The sequence below is a fragment of the Salvelinus namaycush genome, chromosome 28 (genome assembly GCF_016432855.1).
Source record: "Salvelinus namaycush isolate Seneca chromosome 28, SaNama_1.0, whole genome shotgun sequence".
NCBI lineage: Eukaryota > Metazoa > Chordata > Actinopteri > Salmoniformes > Salmonidae > Salvelinus > Salvelinus namaycush.
In genome coordinates this window covers 11,698,029-11,718,069 of record NC_052334.1, presented here as the reverse complement: position 1 = coordinate 11,718,069, position 20,041 = coordinate 11,698,029, and the positions used below count along the sequence as shown (strand labels likewise).

General features: G+C 43.5%; 1 protein-coding gene across 1 annotated transcript in view; it reads right to left on the bottom strand.

Moving 5' to 3' along the window:
- The window catches only part of LOC120023043 (neuronal PAS domain-containing protein 3-like), a 319,774-nt gene extending 300,203 nt beyond the window's left edge, over positions 1-19,571 (bottom strand). Inside the window, exons 1-3 of the mRNA XM_038966990.1 lie at positions 19,529-19,571; positions 18,503-18,840; positions 1,619-1,641 (exon numbers count right to left, since the gene is read on the bottom strand). Coding sequence (XP_038822918.1) covers positions 1,619-1,641; positions 18,503-18,840; positions 19,529-19,571 — 404 coding nt within the window. The remainder of the gene's footprint in view (positions 1-1,618; positions 1,642-18,502; positions 18,841-19,528) is intronic.
- Between the last annotated feature and the right edge of the window lie 470 nt (positions 19,572-20,041).

Sequence of the window (20,041 nt, the reverse complement as noted above, 5' to 3'; positions counted from 1 at the left end):
CCTACACACAGCACTAGCAGACATACACACATCACATATATCACACACACACAATCACAATAACACACACACATCAAATAACACAACATATAGACATACACACCCATCACAGACATACACACATCACAGACATACACACATCACAGACATACACACATCACATATATACACACATCATAGACATACACATATCACAGACATACACACTACACATATATACACACATCATAGACATACACATATCACAGACATACACACATCACATATATACACACATCATAGACATACACATATCACAGACATACACACATCACATATATACACACATCACAGACATACACACATCACAGACATACACACATCACATACATACACACATCACATATATACACACATCATAGACATACACATATCACAGATATACACACATCACAGACATACACACATCACAGACATACACACATCACAAACATACACACATCACATACATACACACATCACATACAGACACACATCACAGATATACACACATCATAGACATACACACATCACAGACATACACACATCACATATATACACACATCATAGACATACACACATCACAGACATACACACATCACATACATACACACCTCACCGACATACACACATCACAGACACACATCACCGACATACACACATCACAGACATACACACATCACAGACATACACACATCACAGACATACACACATCACATACATACACACATCACAGGCATACACACATCACATCACATACTACATACACACATACACACATCACAGACATACACACATCATAGACATACACACATCACATACAGACACACATCACAGACATACACACATCACAGACATACACACATCACATATATACACACATCACAGACATACATCACAGACATACACACATCACAGGCATACACACATCACATCACATACTACATACACACATACACACATCACAGACATACACACATCACAGACATACACACATCACATATATACACACATCACATACATACACACATCACAGATATACACACATCATAGACATACACACATCACAGACATACACACATCACAGACATACACACATCACAGACATACACACATCACATATATACACACATCATAGACATACACATATCACAGACATACACACTACACATATATACACACATCATAGACATACACATATCACAGACATACACACATACACATATATACACACATACATAGACATACACATATCACAGACATACACACATCACATATATACACACATCACAGACATACACACATCACAGACATACACACATCACATACATACACACATCACATATATACACACATCATAGACATACACATATCACAGATATACACACATCACATACATACACACATCACAGACATACACACATCACAACAAACTCACATCACATACATACACACATCACATACAGACACACATCACAGATATACACACATCATAGACATACACACATCACATACATACACACATCACATATATACACACATCATAGACATACACACATCACAGACATACACACATCACATACATACATACACACATCACCTGACATACACAACATCACAGCACTACACATCACACGACATACACACATACACAGACATACACACACATCACAGACACACATGACTCATCACAGACATACACACATCACATACATACACACATCACATGGCATACACACATCACCATCACATTACTACATACACACAATACACACATCACAGACATAAACACACATCATAGACATACACACATCAACATACACTCACAGACACACATCACAGAATACACACATCACAGACATACAACCACACATATATACACACATCACAGACATACATCACAGACATACACACATCCAGGCATACACACATCACATCACATACTACATACACACATACACACATCACAGACATACACACATCATAGACATAAACACATCACAGGCATACACACATCACATCACATACTACATACACACAGACACACATCACATACATACACACATCACAGGCATACACACATCACATCACATACTACATACACACATACACACATCACAGACAACACAATCACATACATACATACATCACATACAACATATCAGACATACAACACATCACAGACATACACACATCACATAATACACACATCACATATATACACCACCATCACATACATACACACATCACAGACATACACACATCACAGACATACACACATCACATATATACACACATCACAGACACACATCACAGACATACACACATCACATACATACACATATCACATACATGCACACATCACAGACATACACACATCACATATATACACACATCACAGACACACATCACAAGACATACACACATACACAGACATACACAAATCACCATACATACTACACAATCACATACATACACACATCACAGACATACACACATCATAGACATACACCATACATCACACATATATCACATACATACACATACACAGACATACACACATCACATATATACACACATCACAGACATTTACACATCACAGACATCACACACATACACAGGCATCACACACATCACAGACATACACACATCCACAGGCATACACACAAATCACATACATCACAACACAATACACATACATACACACATCACATACATACACACATCACAACATACACACATAACAGACATACACACATCACTCAGACATACACATATCCACACACCATACACACACACATCATATACACACATCATAGACATACACACATCATAGACATACACACATCACAATATATACACACATCACAGACATACACACATCACAGCATACACACATTCACATACATACACACATCACAGTATACACATCACATCATAGATCATACACATATCACATAATACAAACATCACAGACCTACACACATCACACACATACACACATCACAACATACACACATCACATACATACACACATCACATACAGACACACATCACAGATATACACACATCATAGACATACACACATCACAGACATACACACATCACATAATACACACATCATGACATACAACATCACAGACATACATCACATACATAACACACCTCACAGAACTACAAACATACACAATCACACACATCACGACATACACACATCAACAGCACATACACACATCACAAAATACACACATCACAAATACAACACATCACATACATACAACATCACAAGCATACACACATCACATCACATACATACATACACACATCACCACACATCACAGACATACACACATCAATAAAGACATACACACATCACAATCAAAACACACATCACAGCACATACACACATCACAGACATTACACACATCCACATATACATACACACATCACACAGACATACATCACAGACATACACACATCACAGGCATACACACATCACATCACATACTACATACACACATACACACATCACAGACATACACACATCATAGACATAAACACATCACAGGCATACACACATCACATCACATACTACATACACACAGACACACATCACATACATACACACATCACAGGCATACACACATCACATCACATACTACATACACACATACACACATCACAGACATACACACATCACATACATACACACATCACATACAGACACATATCACAGACATACACACATCACAGACATACACACATCACATATATACACACATCACATATATACACACATCACATACATACACACATCACAGACATACACACATCACAGACATACACACATCACATATATACACACATCACAGACACACATCACAGACATACACACATCACATACATACACATATCACATACATGCACACATCACAGACATACACACATCACATATATACACACACCATCACAGACACACATCACAGACATACACACATCACAGACATACACACATCACATACATACACACATCACATACACATACACACATCACAGACATACACACATCATAGACATACACATACATACACATATCACATCCATACCACATCACAGACATACCCACATCACATATATACACACATCACAGACATTACACATCACAAATACACACATCACACATACACACATCACAGACATACCACATCACAAGCATACACACATACACTACATACACACATCACATACATACACACACACATTACATACACTACAACACATACATACACACATCACAGACATACACACATCATAGACATACACACATCACAGGCATACACACATCACATACATACACACATCACAGATATACACACATCATAGACATACACACATCACAGACATACACACATCACATACATACACGCATCACATACATACCCACATACACACATCACATACATACCCACATACACACATCACATACATACACACATCACAGACATACACGCATCACATACATACCCACATACACACATCACATACATACCCACATACACACATACACATATCACATACATACACACATACATACCCACATACACACATACACATATCACATACATACCCACATACACACATCACATACATACACACATCACAGACATACACGCATCACATACATACACACATACACACATCACATACATACCCACATACACACATACACATATCACATACATACCCACATACACACATCACATACATACACACATCACAGACATACACGCATCACATACATACCCACATACACACATCACATACATACACACATCACAGACATACACACATACACACATCACAGACATACACACATACACACATCACAGACATACACACATCACATACTACATACACACATACACACATCACAGACATACACACATCACAAACATACACACATCACATACAGACACACATCACATACATACACACATCACAAACAGACACACATCACAGACATACACACATCACATACATACACACATCACATACAGACACACATCACATACATACACACATCACAAACATACACACATCACAGACATACACACATCACAGACATACACACATCACAGACATACACACATCACAAACAGACACACATCACAGACATACACACATCACAGACATACACACATCACATATATACACACATCATAGACACACACACATCACAGACATACACACATCACAGACATACACACATCACAGACATACACACATCACAGACATACACACAGCACAGACATACACACATCACATACATACACACATCACAGACATACACACATCACATACATACACACATCACATACATACACATCACAGACATACACACATCACATAAATACAAAATTACAAAACACTACACACATACACACATCACAGACATACACACATCACATACATACACACATCACATAATGCACACATCACAGACATACACACATCACATACATACACACATCACAGACATACACACATCACATACATACACACATCACATACATACACACATCACCGACATACACACATAAAGACATACACACATCACAGACATAACAACATCACATATAACACACACTCACCGACATACACACATCACAGACATACACCACATCACAGACATACACACATCACAGACATACACACATCACATACATACACACACACAGACATACACACATCACATCACATACTACATACACACATACACACATCACAGACATACACACATCATAGACATAACACACATCACAGAACATACACACATACACAGACATACACATCATCACATACATACACACATCACACATACATACACACACATAGACATAACACCACATCACAGACATAACACCACATCACAGACATACACACAATCATAGAATACACACATCCACAGACCAACAACATACACACCATCACATACATACACATATCACATACATGCACACATCCAGACATACACACATCACAGATACATACAACACACATCACAGGACACACATCATCACATGACATACACACATCACAGACATACACAACATCACTACATACACACATCACATCACATACACACATCACAGACATACACACATCATTAAAACATACAATACATACACATATCACATACATACACACATACACACATCACAGACATACACACATCACATACATACACACATCACAGACAATACACACATAGAGAACATACACACCCAGTAGAGTACAGAACACACACCCAGTAGAGTAGAGAACACACACCAGTAGAGTAGAGAACATACACACCCAGTAGAGTAGAGAACAAACACCCAGTAGAGTAGAGAACACACACCAGTAGAGTAGAGAACATACACACCCAGTAGAGTAGAGAACAAACACCAGTAGACTAGAGAGCAAACACCCAGTAGAGTAGAGAACATACACACCCAGTAGAGTACAGAACAAACAACCAGTAGAGTAGAGAACACACACCCAGTAGAGTAGAGAGCAAACACCCAGTAGAGTAGAGAACATACACACCCAGTAGAATAGAGAACATAGAACCAGTAGAGTAGAGAACATACACACCCAGTAGAGTAGAGAGAGAGCAAACACCCAGTAGAGTAGAGAACATACACACCCAGTAGAGTACAGAACACACACCAGTAGAGTAGAGAACATAGACCCAGTAGAGAGTAGAGAACACACACCCAGTAGAGTAGAGAACATACACACCCAGTAGAGTAGAGAACATACACACCCAGTAGAGTAGAGAACATACACACCCAGTAGAGTAGAGAGCACACACCCAGTAGAGTAGAGAACATACACCCAGTAGAGTAGAGAACAAACACCCAAAGGAGTAGAGAACACACACCCAGTAGAGTAGAGAACACACACCCAGTAGAGTAGAGAACATACACCCAGTAGAGTAGAGAACAAACACCCAGTAGAGTAGAGAACACACACCATGTAGAGTAGAGAACAAACACCCAGTAGAGTAGAGAGCAAACACCCAGTAGAGTAGAGAACACACACCCAGTAGAGTAGAGAACAAACACCCAGTAGAGTAGAGAACATACACACCCAGTAGAGTAGAGAACAAACACCCAGTAGAGTAGAGAACACACACCCAGTAGAGTAGAGAACACACACCCAGTAGAGTAGAGAACACACACCCAGTAGAGTAGAGAACACACACCCAGTAGAGTAGAGAACACACACCCAGTAGAGTAGAGAACACACACCCAGTAGAGTAGAGAACACACATCCAGTAGAGTAGAGAACATACACACCCAGTAGAGTAGAGAACAAACACCCAGTAGAGTGGAGAACACACACCCAGTAGAGTAGAGAACACACACCCAGTAGAGTAGAGAACATACACCCAGTAGAGTAGAGAACAAACACCCAGTAGAGTAGAGAACACACACCATGTAGAGTAGAGAACATACACACCCAGTAGAGTAGAGAGCAAACACCCAGTAGAGTAGAGAACACACACCCAGTAGAGTAGAGAGCATACACCCAGTAGAGTAGAGAACATACACCCAGTAGATTAGAGAACATACACACCCATTAGAGTAGAGAACAAACACCCAGTAGAGTAGAGAACACACACCCAGTAGAGTAGAGAACACACACCCAGTAGAGTAGAGAACACACACCCAGTAGAGTAGAGAACATACACCCAGTAGAGTAGAGAACAAACACCCAAGGGAGTAGAGAACACACACCCAGTAGAGTAGAGAACACACACCCAGTAGAGTAGAGAACACACAACCAGTAGAGTAGAGAACATACACCCAGTAGAGTAGAGAACACACACCCAGTAGAGTAGAGAACACACACCATGTAGAGTAGAGAACATACACACCCAGTAGAGTAGAGAGCAAACACCCAGTAGAGTAGAGAACACACACCCAGTAGAGTAGAGAACAAACACCCAGTAGAATAGAGAACATACACACCCAGTAGAGTACAGAACACACACCCAGTAGAGTAGAGAACAAACAACCAGTAGAGTAGAGAACAAACAACCAGTAGAGTAGAGAACATACACATCCAGTAGAGTAGAGAACATACAAACCCAGTAGAGTAGAGAGCAAACACCCAGTAGAGTAGAGAACATACACACCCAGTAGAGTACAGAACACACACCCAGTAGAGTAGAGAACACACACCCAGTAGAGTAGAGAACATACACACCCAGTAGAGTAGAGAACAAACACCCAGTAGAGTAGAGAACACACACCCAGTAGAGTAGAGAACATACACACCCAGTAGAGTAGAGAACAAACACCCAGTAGACTAGAGAGCAAACACCCAGTAGAGTACAGAACACACACCCAGTAGAGTACAGAACAAACAACCAGTAGAGTAGAGAACACACACCCAGTAGAGTAGAGAGCAAACACCCAGTAGAGTAGAGAACATACACACCCAGTAGAGTAGAGAACAAACAACCAGTAGAGTAGAGAACATACACATCCAGTAGAGTAGAGAACATACAGACCCATTAGAGTAGAGAGCAAACACCCAGTAGAGTAGAGAACATACACACCCAGTAGAGTACAGAACACACACCCAGTAGAGTAGAGAACATAGACCCAGTAGAGTAGAGAACACACATCCAGTAGAGTAGAGAACATACACACCCAGTAGAGTAGAGAACAAACACCCAGTAGATTAGAGAACAAACACCCAGTAGAGTAGAGAACACACACCCAGTAGAGTAGAGAACAAACACCCAGTAGAGTAGAGAACAAACTCCCAGTAGAGTAGAGAACATACAAACCCATTAGAGTAGAGAACAAACACCCAGTAGAGTAGAGAACACACACCCAGTAGAGTAGAGAACACACACCCAGTAGAGTAGAGAACATACACACCCAGTAGAGTAGAGAACATACACACCCAGTAGAGTAGAGAACACACACCCAGTAGAGTAGAGAACATACACCCAGTAGAGTAGAGAACAAACACCCAAGGGAGTAGAGAACACACACCCAGTAGAGTAGAGAACACACACCCAGTAGAGTAGAGAACATACACCCAGTAGAGTAGAGAACAAACACCCAGTAGAGTAGAGAACACACACCATGTAGAGTAGAGAACATACACACCCAGTAGAGTAGAGAGCAAACACCCAATAGAGTAGAGAACACACACCCAGTAGAGTAGAGAACAAACACCCAGTAGAGTAGAGAACATACACACCCAGTAGAGTACAGAACACACACCCAGTAGAGTAGAGAACACACACCCAGTAGAGTAGAGAACATACACCCAGTAGAGTAGAGAACATACACCCAGTAGAGTAGAGAACAAACACCCAAGGGAGTAGAGAACACACACCCAGTAGAGTAGAGAACACACAACCAGTAGAGTAGAGAACATACACCCAGTAGAGTAGAGAACAAACACCCAGTAGAGTAGAGAACACACACCATGTAGAGTAGAGAACATACACACCCAGCAGAGTAGAGAGCAAACACCCAGTAGAGTAGAGAACACACACCCAGTAGAGTAGAGAACAAACACCCAGTAGAGTAGAGAACATACACACCCAGTAGAGTACAGAACACACACCCAGTAGAGTAGAGAACAAACAACCAGTAGAGTAGAGAACAAACAACCAGTAGAGTAGAGAACATACACATCCAGTAGAGTAGAGAACATACAAACCCAGTAGAGTAGAGAGCAAACACCCAGTAGAGTAGAGAACATACACACCCAGTAGAGTACAGAACACACACCCAGTAGAGTAGAGAACATAGACCCAGTAGAGTAGAGAACGCACACCCAGTAGAGTAGAGAACATACACACCCAGTAGAGTAGAGAACAAACACCCAGTAGAGTAGAGAACACACACCCAGTAGAGTAGAGAACATACACACCCAGTAGAGTAGAGAACAAACACCCAGTAGAGTAGAGAGCAAACACCCAGTAGAGTAGAGAACATACACACCCAGTAGAGTACAGAACACACACCCAGTAGAGTAGAGAACAAACAACCAGTAGAGTAGAGAACACACACCCAGTAGAGTAGAGAGCAAACACCCAGTAGAGTAGAGAACATACACACCCAGTAGAGTAGAGAACAAACAACCAGTAGAGTAGAGAACATACACATCCAGTAGAGTAGAGAACATACAGACCCATTAGAGTAGAGAGCAAACACCCAGTAGAGTAGAGAACATACACACCCAGTAGAGTACAGAACACACACCCAGTAGAGTAGAGAACATAGACCCAGTAGAGTAGAGAACACACATCCAGTAGAGTAGAGAACATACACACCCAGTAGAGTAGAGAACAAACACCCAGTAGAGTAGAGAACAAACACCCAGTAGAGTAGAGAACACACACCCAGTAGAGTAGAGAACATACACCCAGTAGAGTAGAGAACATACACCCAGTAGATTAGAGAACATACACACCCATTAGAGTAGAGAACAAACACCCAGTAGAGTGGAGAACACACACCCAGTAGAGTAGAGAACACACACCCAGTAGAGTAGAGAACATACACCCAGTAGAGTAGAGAACAAACACCCAGTAGAGTAGAGAACACACACCATGTAGAGTAGAGAACATACACACCCAGTAGAGTAGAGAGCAAACACCCAGTAGAGTAGAGAACACACACCCAGTAGAGTAGAGAGCATACACCCAGTAGAGTAGAGAACATACACCCAGTAGATTAGAGAACATACACACCCATTAGAGTAGAGAACAAACACCCAGTAGAGTAGAGAACACACACCCAGTAGAGTAGAGAACACACACCCAGTAGAGTAGAGAACACACACCCAGTAGAGTAGAGAACATACACACCCAGTAGAGTAGAGAACATACACACCCAGTAGAGTAGAGAACACACACCCAGTAGAGTAGAGAACACACACCCAGTAGAGTAGAGAACATACACCCAGTAGAGTAGAGAACACACACCCAGTAGAGTAGAGAACATACACCCAGTAGAGTAGAGAACATACACCCAGTAGAGTAGAGAACAAACACCCAAGGAAGTAGAGAACACACACCCAGTAGAGTAGAGAACACACACCCAGTAGAGTAGAGACCACACAACCAGTAGAGTAGAGAACATACACCCAGTAGAGTAGAGAACACACACCCAGTAGAGTAGAGAACACACACCATGTAGAGTAGAGAACATACACACCCAGTAGAGTAGAGAGCAAACACCCAGTAGAGTAGAGAACACACACCCAGTAGAGTAGAGAACAAACACCCAGTAGAGTAGAGAACATACACACCCAGTAGAGTACAGAACACACACCCAGTAGAGTAGAGAACAAACAACCAGTAGAGTAGAGAACAAACAACCAGTAGAGTAGAGAACATACACATCCAGTAGAGTAGAGAACATACAAACCCAGTAGAGTAGAGAGCAAACACCCAGTAGAGTAGAGAACATACACACCCAGTAGAGTACAGAACACACACCCAGTAGAGTAGAGAACACACACCCAGTAGAGTAGAGAACATACACACCCAGTAGAGTAGAGAACAAACACCCAGTAGAGTAGAGAACACACACCCAGTAGAGTAGAGAACATACACACCCAGTAGAGTAGAGAACAAACACCCAGTAGACTAGAGAGCAAACACCCAGTAGAGTAGAGAACATACACACCCAGTAGAGTACAGAACAAACAACCAGTAGAGTAGAGAACACACACCCAGTAGAGTAGAGAGCAAACACCCAGTAGAGTAGAGAACATACACACCCAGTAGAATAGAGAACAAACAACCAGTAGAGTAGAGAACATACACATCCAGTAGAGTAGAGAACATACAAACCCAGTAGAGTAGAGAACATAGAACCAGTAGAGTAGAGAACACACACCCAGTAGAGTAGAGAACATACAAACCCAGTAGAGTAGAGAGCAAACACCCAGTAGAGTAGAGAACATACACACCCAGTAGAGTACAGAACACACACCAGTAGAGTAGAGAACATAGACCCAGTAGAGTAGAGAACACACACCCAGTAGAGTAGAGAACACACACCCAGTAGAGTAGAGAACATACACACCCAGTAGAGTAGAGAACATACACACCCAGTAGAGTAGAGAACACACACCCAGTAGAGTAGAGAACATACACCCAGTAGAGTAGAGAACAAACACCCAAAGGAGTAGAGAACACACACCCAGTAGAGTAGAGAACACACACCCAGTAGAGTAGAGAACATACACCCAGTAGAGTAGAGAACAAACACCCAGTAGAGTAGAGAACACACACCATGTAGAGTAGAGAACAAACACCCAGTAGAGTAGAGAGCAAACACCCAGTAGAGTAGAGAACACACACCCAGTAGAGTAGAGAACAAACACCCAGTAGAGTAGAGAACATACACACCCAGTAGAGTAGAGAACAAACACCCAGTAGAGTAGAGAACACACACCCAGTAGAGTAGAGAACACACACCCAGTAGAGTAGAGAACACACACCCAGTAGAGTAGAGAACACACACCCAGTAGAGTAGAGAACATACACCCAGTAGAGTAGAGAACACACACCCAGTAGAGTAGAGAACACACATCCAGTAGAGTAGAGAACATACACACCCAGTAGAGTAGAGAACAAACACCCAGTAGAGTAGAGAACAAACACCCAGTAGAGTAGAGAACACACACCCAGTAGAGTAGAGAACATACACCCAGTAGAGTAGAGAACATACACCCAGTAGATTAGAGAACATACACACCCATTAGAGTAGAGAACAAACACCCAGTAGAGTGGAGAACACACACCCAGTAGAGTAGAGAACACACACCCAGTAGAGTAGAGAACATACACCCAGTAGAGTAGAGAACATACACCCAGTAGAGTAGAGAACAAACACCCAGTAGAGTAGAGAACACACACCATGTAGAGTAGAGAACATACACACCCAGTAGAGTAGAGAACGCACACCCAGTAGAGTAGAGAACATACACCCAGTAGAGTAGAGAACAAACACCCAGTAGAGTAGAGAACACACACCATGTAGAGTAGAGAACATACACACCCAGTAGAGTAGAGAGCAAACACCCAGTAGAGTAGAGAACACACACCCAGTAGAGTAGAGAGCATACACCCAGTAGAGTAGAGAACATACACCCAGTAGATTAGAGAACATACACACCCATTAGAGTAGAGAACAAACACCCAGTAGAGTAGAGAACACACACCCAGTAGAGTAGAGAACACACACCCAGTAGAGTAGAGAACACACACCCAGTAGAGTAGAGAACATACACACCCAGTAGAGTAGAGAACATACACACCCAGTAGAGTAGAGAACACACACCCAGTAGAGTAGAGAACACACACCCAGTAGAGTAGAGAACATACACCCAGTAGAGTAGAGAACACACACCCAGTAGAGTAGAGAACATACACCCAGTAGAGTAGAGAACATACACCCAGTAGAGTAGAGAACAAACACCCAAGGGAGTAGAGAACACACACCCAGTAGAGTAGAGAACACACACCCAGTAGAGTAGAGAACACACAACCAGTAGAGTAGAGAACATACACCCAGTAGAGTAGAGAACACACACCCAGTAGAGTAGAGAACACACACCATGTAGAGTAGAGAACATACACACCCAGTAGAGTAGAGAGCAAACACCCAGTAGAGTAGAGAACACACACCCAGTAGAGTAGAGAACAAACACCCAGTAGAGTAGAGAACATACACACCCAGTAGAGTACAGAACACACACCCAGTAGAGTAGAGAACAAACAACCAGTAGAGTAGAGAACAAACAACCAGTAGAGTAGAGAACATACACATCCAGTAGAGTAGAGAACATACAAACCCAGTAGAGTAGAGAGCAAACACCCAGTAGAGTAGAGAACATACACACCCAGTAGAGTACAGAACACACACCCAGTAGAGTAGAGAACACACACCCAGTAGAGTAGAGAACATACACACCCAGTAGAGTAGAGAACAAACACCCAGTAGAGTAGAGAACACACACCCAGTAGAGTAGAGAACATACACACCCAGTAGAGTAGAGAACAAACACCCAGTAGAGTAGAGAACAAACACCCAGTAGAGTAGAGAACATACACACCCAGTAGAGTACAGAACAAACAACCAGTAGAGTAGAGAACACACACCCAGTAGAGTAGAGAGCAAACACCCAGTAGAGTAGAGAACATACACACCCAGTAGAATAGAGAACAAACAACCAGTAGAGTAGAGAACATACACATCCAGTAGAGTAGAGAACATACAAACCCAGTAGAGTAGAGAACATAGAACCAGTAGAGTAGAGAACACACACCCAGTAGAGTAGAGAACATACAAACCCAGTAGAGTAGAGAGCAAACACCCAGTAGAGTAGAGAACATACACACCCAGTAGAGTACAGAACACACACCCAGTAGAGTAGAGAACACACACCCAGTAGAGTAGAGAACATACACACCCAGTAGAGTAGAGAACATACACACCCAGTAGAGTAGAGAACACACACCCAGTAGAGTAGAGAACACACACCCAGTAGAGTAGAGAACACACACCCAGTAGAGTAGAGAACATACACCCAGTAGAGTAGAGAACAAACACCCAAAGGAGTAGAGAACACACACCCAGTAGAGTAGAGAACACACACCCAGTAGAGTAGAGAACATACACCCAGTAGAGTAGAGAACAAACACCCAGTAGAGTAGAGAACACACACCATGTAGAGTAGAGAACAAACACCCAGTAGAGTAGAGAGCAAACACCCAGTAGAGTAGAGAACACACACCCAGTAGAGTAGAGAACAAACACCCAGTAGAGTAGAGAACATACACACCCAGTAGAGTAGAGAACAAACACCCAGTAGAGTAGAGAACACACACCCAGTAGAGTAGAGAACACACACCCAGTAGAGTAGAGAACACACACCCAGTAGAGTAGAGAACACACACCCAGTAGAGTAGAGAACACACACCCAGTAGAGTACAGAACACACACCCAGTAGAGTACAGAACACACACCCAGTAGAGTACAGAACACACACCCAGTAGAGCACAGAACACACACCCAGTAGAGGACAGAACACACACCCAGTAGAGCACAGAACACACACCCAGTAGAGTACAGAACACACACCCGGTAGAGTACAGAACACACACCCAGTAGAGTACAGAACACACACCCGGTAGAGCACAGAACACACACCCAGTAGAGTACAGAACACACACCCAGTAGAGTACAGAACACACACCCAGTAGAGCACAGAACACACACCCAGTAGAGGACAGAACACACACCCAGTAGAGCACAGAACACACACCCAGTAGAGTACAGAACACACACCCAGTAGAGGACAGAACACACACCCGGTAGAGGACAGAACACACACCCGGTAGAGTACAGAACACACACCCAGTAGAGTACAGAACACACACCCGGTAGAGTACAGAACACACACCCGGTAGAGGACAGAACACACACCCAGTAGAGCACAGAACACACACCCAGTAGAGTACAGAACACACACCCAGTAGAGTACAGAACACACACCCAGTAGAGCACAGAACACACACCCAGTAGAGTACAGAACACACACCCAGTAGAGTACAGAACACACACCCAGTAGAGCACAGAACACACACCCAGTAGAGTACAGAACACACACCCAGTAGAGCACAGAACACACACCCGGTAGAGGACAGAACACACACCCAGTAGAGCACAGAACACACACCCGGTAGAGTACAGAACACACACCCAGTAGAGCACAGAACACACACCCAGTAGAGTACAGAACACACACCCGGTAGAGTACAGAACACACACCCAGTAGAGCACAGAACACACACCCGGTAGAGTACAGAACACACACCCAGTAGAGCACAGAACACACACCCAGTAGAGGACAGAACACACACCCAGTAGAGCACAGAACACACACCCGGTAGAGGACAGAACACACACCCGGTAGAGCACAGAACATACACACCTGGTAGAGTACAGAACACACACCCGGTAGAGGACAGAACACACACCCGGTAGAGGACAGAACACACACCCGGTAGAGCACAGAACACACACCCGGTAGAGCACAGAACATACACACCTGGTAGAGTACAGAACACACACCCGGTAGAGTACAGAACACACACCCAGTAGAGCACAGAACACACACCCGGTAGAGGACAGAACACACACCCGGTAGAGCACAGAACACACACCCAGTAGAGCACAGAACACACACCCAGTAGAGCACAGAACACACACCCAGTAGAGGACAGAACACACACCCAGTAGAGGAGAGAACATACACACCTGGTAGAGTACAGAACACACACCCAGTAGAGGACAGAACACACACCCAGTAGAGCACAGAACACACACCCAGTAGAGTACAGAACACACACCCAGTAGAGCACAGAACACACACCCAGTAGAGGACAGAACACACACCCAGTAGAGGAGAGAACATACACACCTGGTAGAGTACAGAACACACACCCAGTAGAGGACAGAACACACACCCAGTAGAGCACAGAACACACACCCAGTAGAGGACAGAACACACACCCAGTAGAGGAGAGAACATACACACCTGGTAGAGTACAGAACACACACCCAGTAGAGGACAGAACACACACCCAGTAGAGCACAGAACACACACCCAGTAGAGTACAGAACACACACCCAGTAGAGCACAGAACACACACCCAGTAGAGGACAGAAGACACACCCAGTAGAGCACAGAACACATACACACCCAGTAGAGGACAGAAGACACACCCAGTAGAGCACAGAACACATACACACCCAGTGGAGGACAGAACATACACACCCAGTAGAGTACAGAACATCCCACGCAAAGAATTCCACACAAAACATCCCACACAAGAATTCCACACAAAACATTGCTCATTTTAACTTTAGAATTAAGACAAAGCAGTAACTCTTTGTCTTAATGTGCACGTGTGCTCGTCTTCCTCACCACTGAGACAGAGACCTTCTCTACATCCGGTTGATATTTTGGGGCTGTTTATCCACCCCCTTGTCCCCTGCAGCCTCTACCTACCCCCCTGCCCCACCGTCCCCCTCCCTACTTCACAACGGGAGGCCCAGCTGTGGATCATTGTCTTCGATCGGAAGGGCCCTGATTGTGGCGCTCGGCTGGCGTGGTGGAGTAGTCCGAATCAATCCAGCGATCCCTCCATTTGGTTACAACTGTGCCTGATGACACATGCAGCCCAAAGGGCCTGATCAAATCCACTGCATCGATCCGCCAAGGCTGAGCCATGTGTCAACACACACACACAGAAGATTTACTGTACAATTTACTGAGAGATATTGTGCAATAATGTTATGCTTTGAAATATTTTTAGTGGAATAAGGGTTTTGAGCTATTGCTGACTCTGGAGAAATACTATAAATACTCTGGTTGACTCTCAAACGTTTCTAATCTGAAGTAGGTTATTGTCTAGACTAGCATGATTCTTTACCATCAAATCAAACTAAACTTTATTTAAAAAGTAATTTTGTGTGGTTTCTCTGTCCATAGCGGGTGCTCTGAAGAGCAACAGAGCGCTGTGGGAGCTGTACCTGTCCAACAACCATCTGAACAGCGAGCAAGTCTCTGCAGCTAGGAGTCCTGATGAAATAAAACAGCACCATCTCTACCCTGGGCCTCAGCAACAACACTATAGCAGACACAGGTGACTGCCCTGGTACTGTAACAGAACAGGACTGTTTTCACTCTGTATCGCTGCTCTTACTGAGATCCAGGTAGCAACAAATTGTTTCATGTCTCTTTTAATTTATTCAAGCCGTTTATGGCCATCCTACTGTGCAGTAATTGGAGTGTTTTATTTCTCTTTGCTGGCCCTGTGGAGGACTGGAGGAGATCTGTGCAGGTCTGAGAGTGCAGATAGCTGGACTGAAGGTTCTGATTCTGTGGAACAAACAGATCACTCACTAAGGACTGGCTGGTTCATCTAGCCAAGGCTCTGGTGAGGATCCTGGAGTGTCTTTTAATTTGTGTTGATCCTGGATCACCATTTAGCTCAGCCCCAGCCTCAGCCCCAGCCTCAGCCCCAGCCTCAGCCCCAGCCCCAGCCCCAGCCTCAGCCTCTGACTCAGATTTAGCCTGTCCCTTTGACAACATAAATTGCACCTTTCTGTAATTTGAGTGGCGATTATAGGGTATAAATTAAAGCCTTGGCCCTCTGGCATATTCAAAGAGAACTCACATAGACCAAAAATAAAGTTCTCCTCTCTCTCTCCCTGTTCTGCCACCACCAACAGTTTGATAAACAATAGGTATGTGTTTAGGAGGGATTATCAGGCAGCCTGCCATTAAGAAGGAGAAGTAGAAGTCCTGGAAAACTGTAATGACGATAATTAGGCCGATGGCTGGTCGTGTCAAATATGACACAGGAAAAGCTGTTATTAACCTTTCTAGTTTGTTGTATTTCTCTTTTCCTTTTCTCCTCTGGGCTGTCCTCTGGGCTGTCCTCTGGGTTGTCCTCTGGGCTGTCCTCTGGGTTGTCCTCTGGGTTGTCCTCTGGGCTGTCCTCTGGGCTGTCCTCTGGGCTGTCCTCTGGACTGTCCTCTGGGCTGTCCTCTGGGCTGTCCTCTGGGTTGTCCTCTGGACTGTCCTCTGGGTTGTCCTCTGGGCTGTCCTCTGGGCTGTCCTCTGGGCTGTCCTCTGGACTGTCCTCTGGGCTGTCCTCTGGGTTGTCCTCTGGGCTGTCCTCTGGGCTGTCCCCTGGGCTGTCCTCTGGGCTGTCTGCTGAAAGAGGAATGGAACACAGTGAGAGTGTTTTTTGGGGGTCAGACATGGAAACACTGGTGTCACAGAATGGAATCGATTTGTAATGTAACCCAGATCACACACTATCAGTTGGAGTATAGTGACACATATCCCTATACAGTATATTCTGAGAACATGAACCTTCTTATCGGTCTAGGTACTCGGGTTGTAGTCCCTCTTGAGGCCTTTTTGGTAATTTAGCAGTTTTTACTGGAGTGTATTGCACAATCTTTGTTCATGACAGGGAACATATTCTCAGCTTATACTTCTTAATGATAGTTCTTGGTTTTCACTCTGTTTTATACCATATTGTTTTGACATCTGAAATGTAAAAATCTGTCTTTTATTTTGGGTTTTAACTGAAGCCCTGTATCGTGTTTTCCCTTAAGCTCTCTTCTCCAACACCACAGTGGTTAACATGTGACAGGCCTCATCCATGCTTGACTCAAACCCTCAAACACCCAGTCAAGTCTTTAATTGGTCGCTATTATCCCCTGTGTTCCTCTTCTCTCCTCTCCCTGGGAATGGTTTCAGTTGTCCAACGGACGTGTCATGCCTCTGTGTATCCCTCTCCCCTCTATACATCTCTGAGCTGGCATTATGGCATTAGCACTGACACAGCAAGGGGCTCTTGAGTGTATTTGTAGACACCGCGGTACAAATTAACTCTGAAGACGCTCCTCCTCAGGTCTGCTGGTAACGAGCGTCATTTCGCCCCCGCGTTCATTCATTTCCTCCTCAGTCGTGTGACCAAAGGAGTGGAACGGGGGTGGCAAGGAGGTGTTCTAGCATATCGCGCCTCGCTCTGTCGCCCCCCCCTACCCCCCATGGCCCCCCGGACACCCCCAGGTTTATACGGCTGGTAATCAAGCTTCAGTGCTAATGCTTCTCTGGAGAGACATAACAAAACAGAACAGAGAACTTCTGTAGAGCGGCTTACAAGAAGAGATGAAACATCCTGGAACAGATTCATAATCACCATGAACAACAACTTTGCTGCAAAATATCTGAAAATATAGTTAGTTGAATGTGCATATTTCTTGTCCCTGTCTCACTAGTTGTGGTTCTATTAGAATGCCACAATTGTATTCCTCTGTTGGATGTTCTATTCAGGTAGAGGAGAGAGGCTGTGTCCCAAATAAACCACTTATTGCATGCACTTAGGCCTAGAACACACACG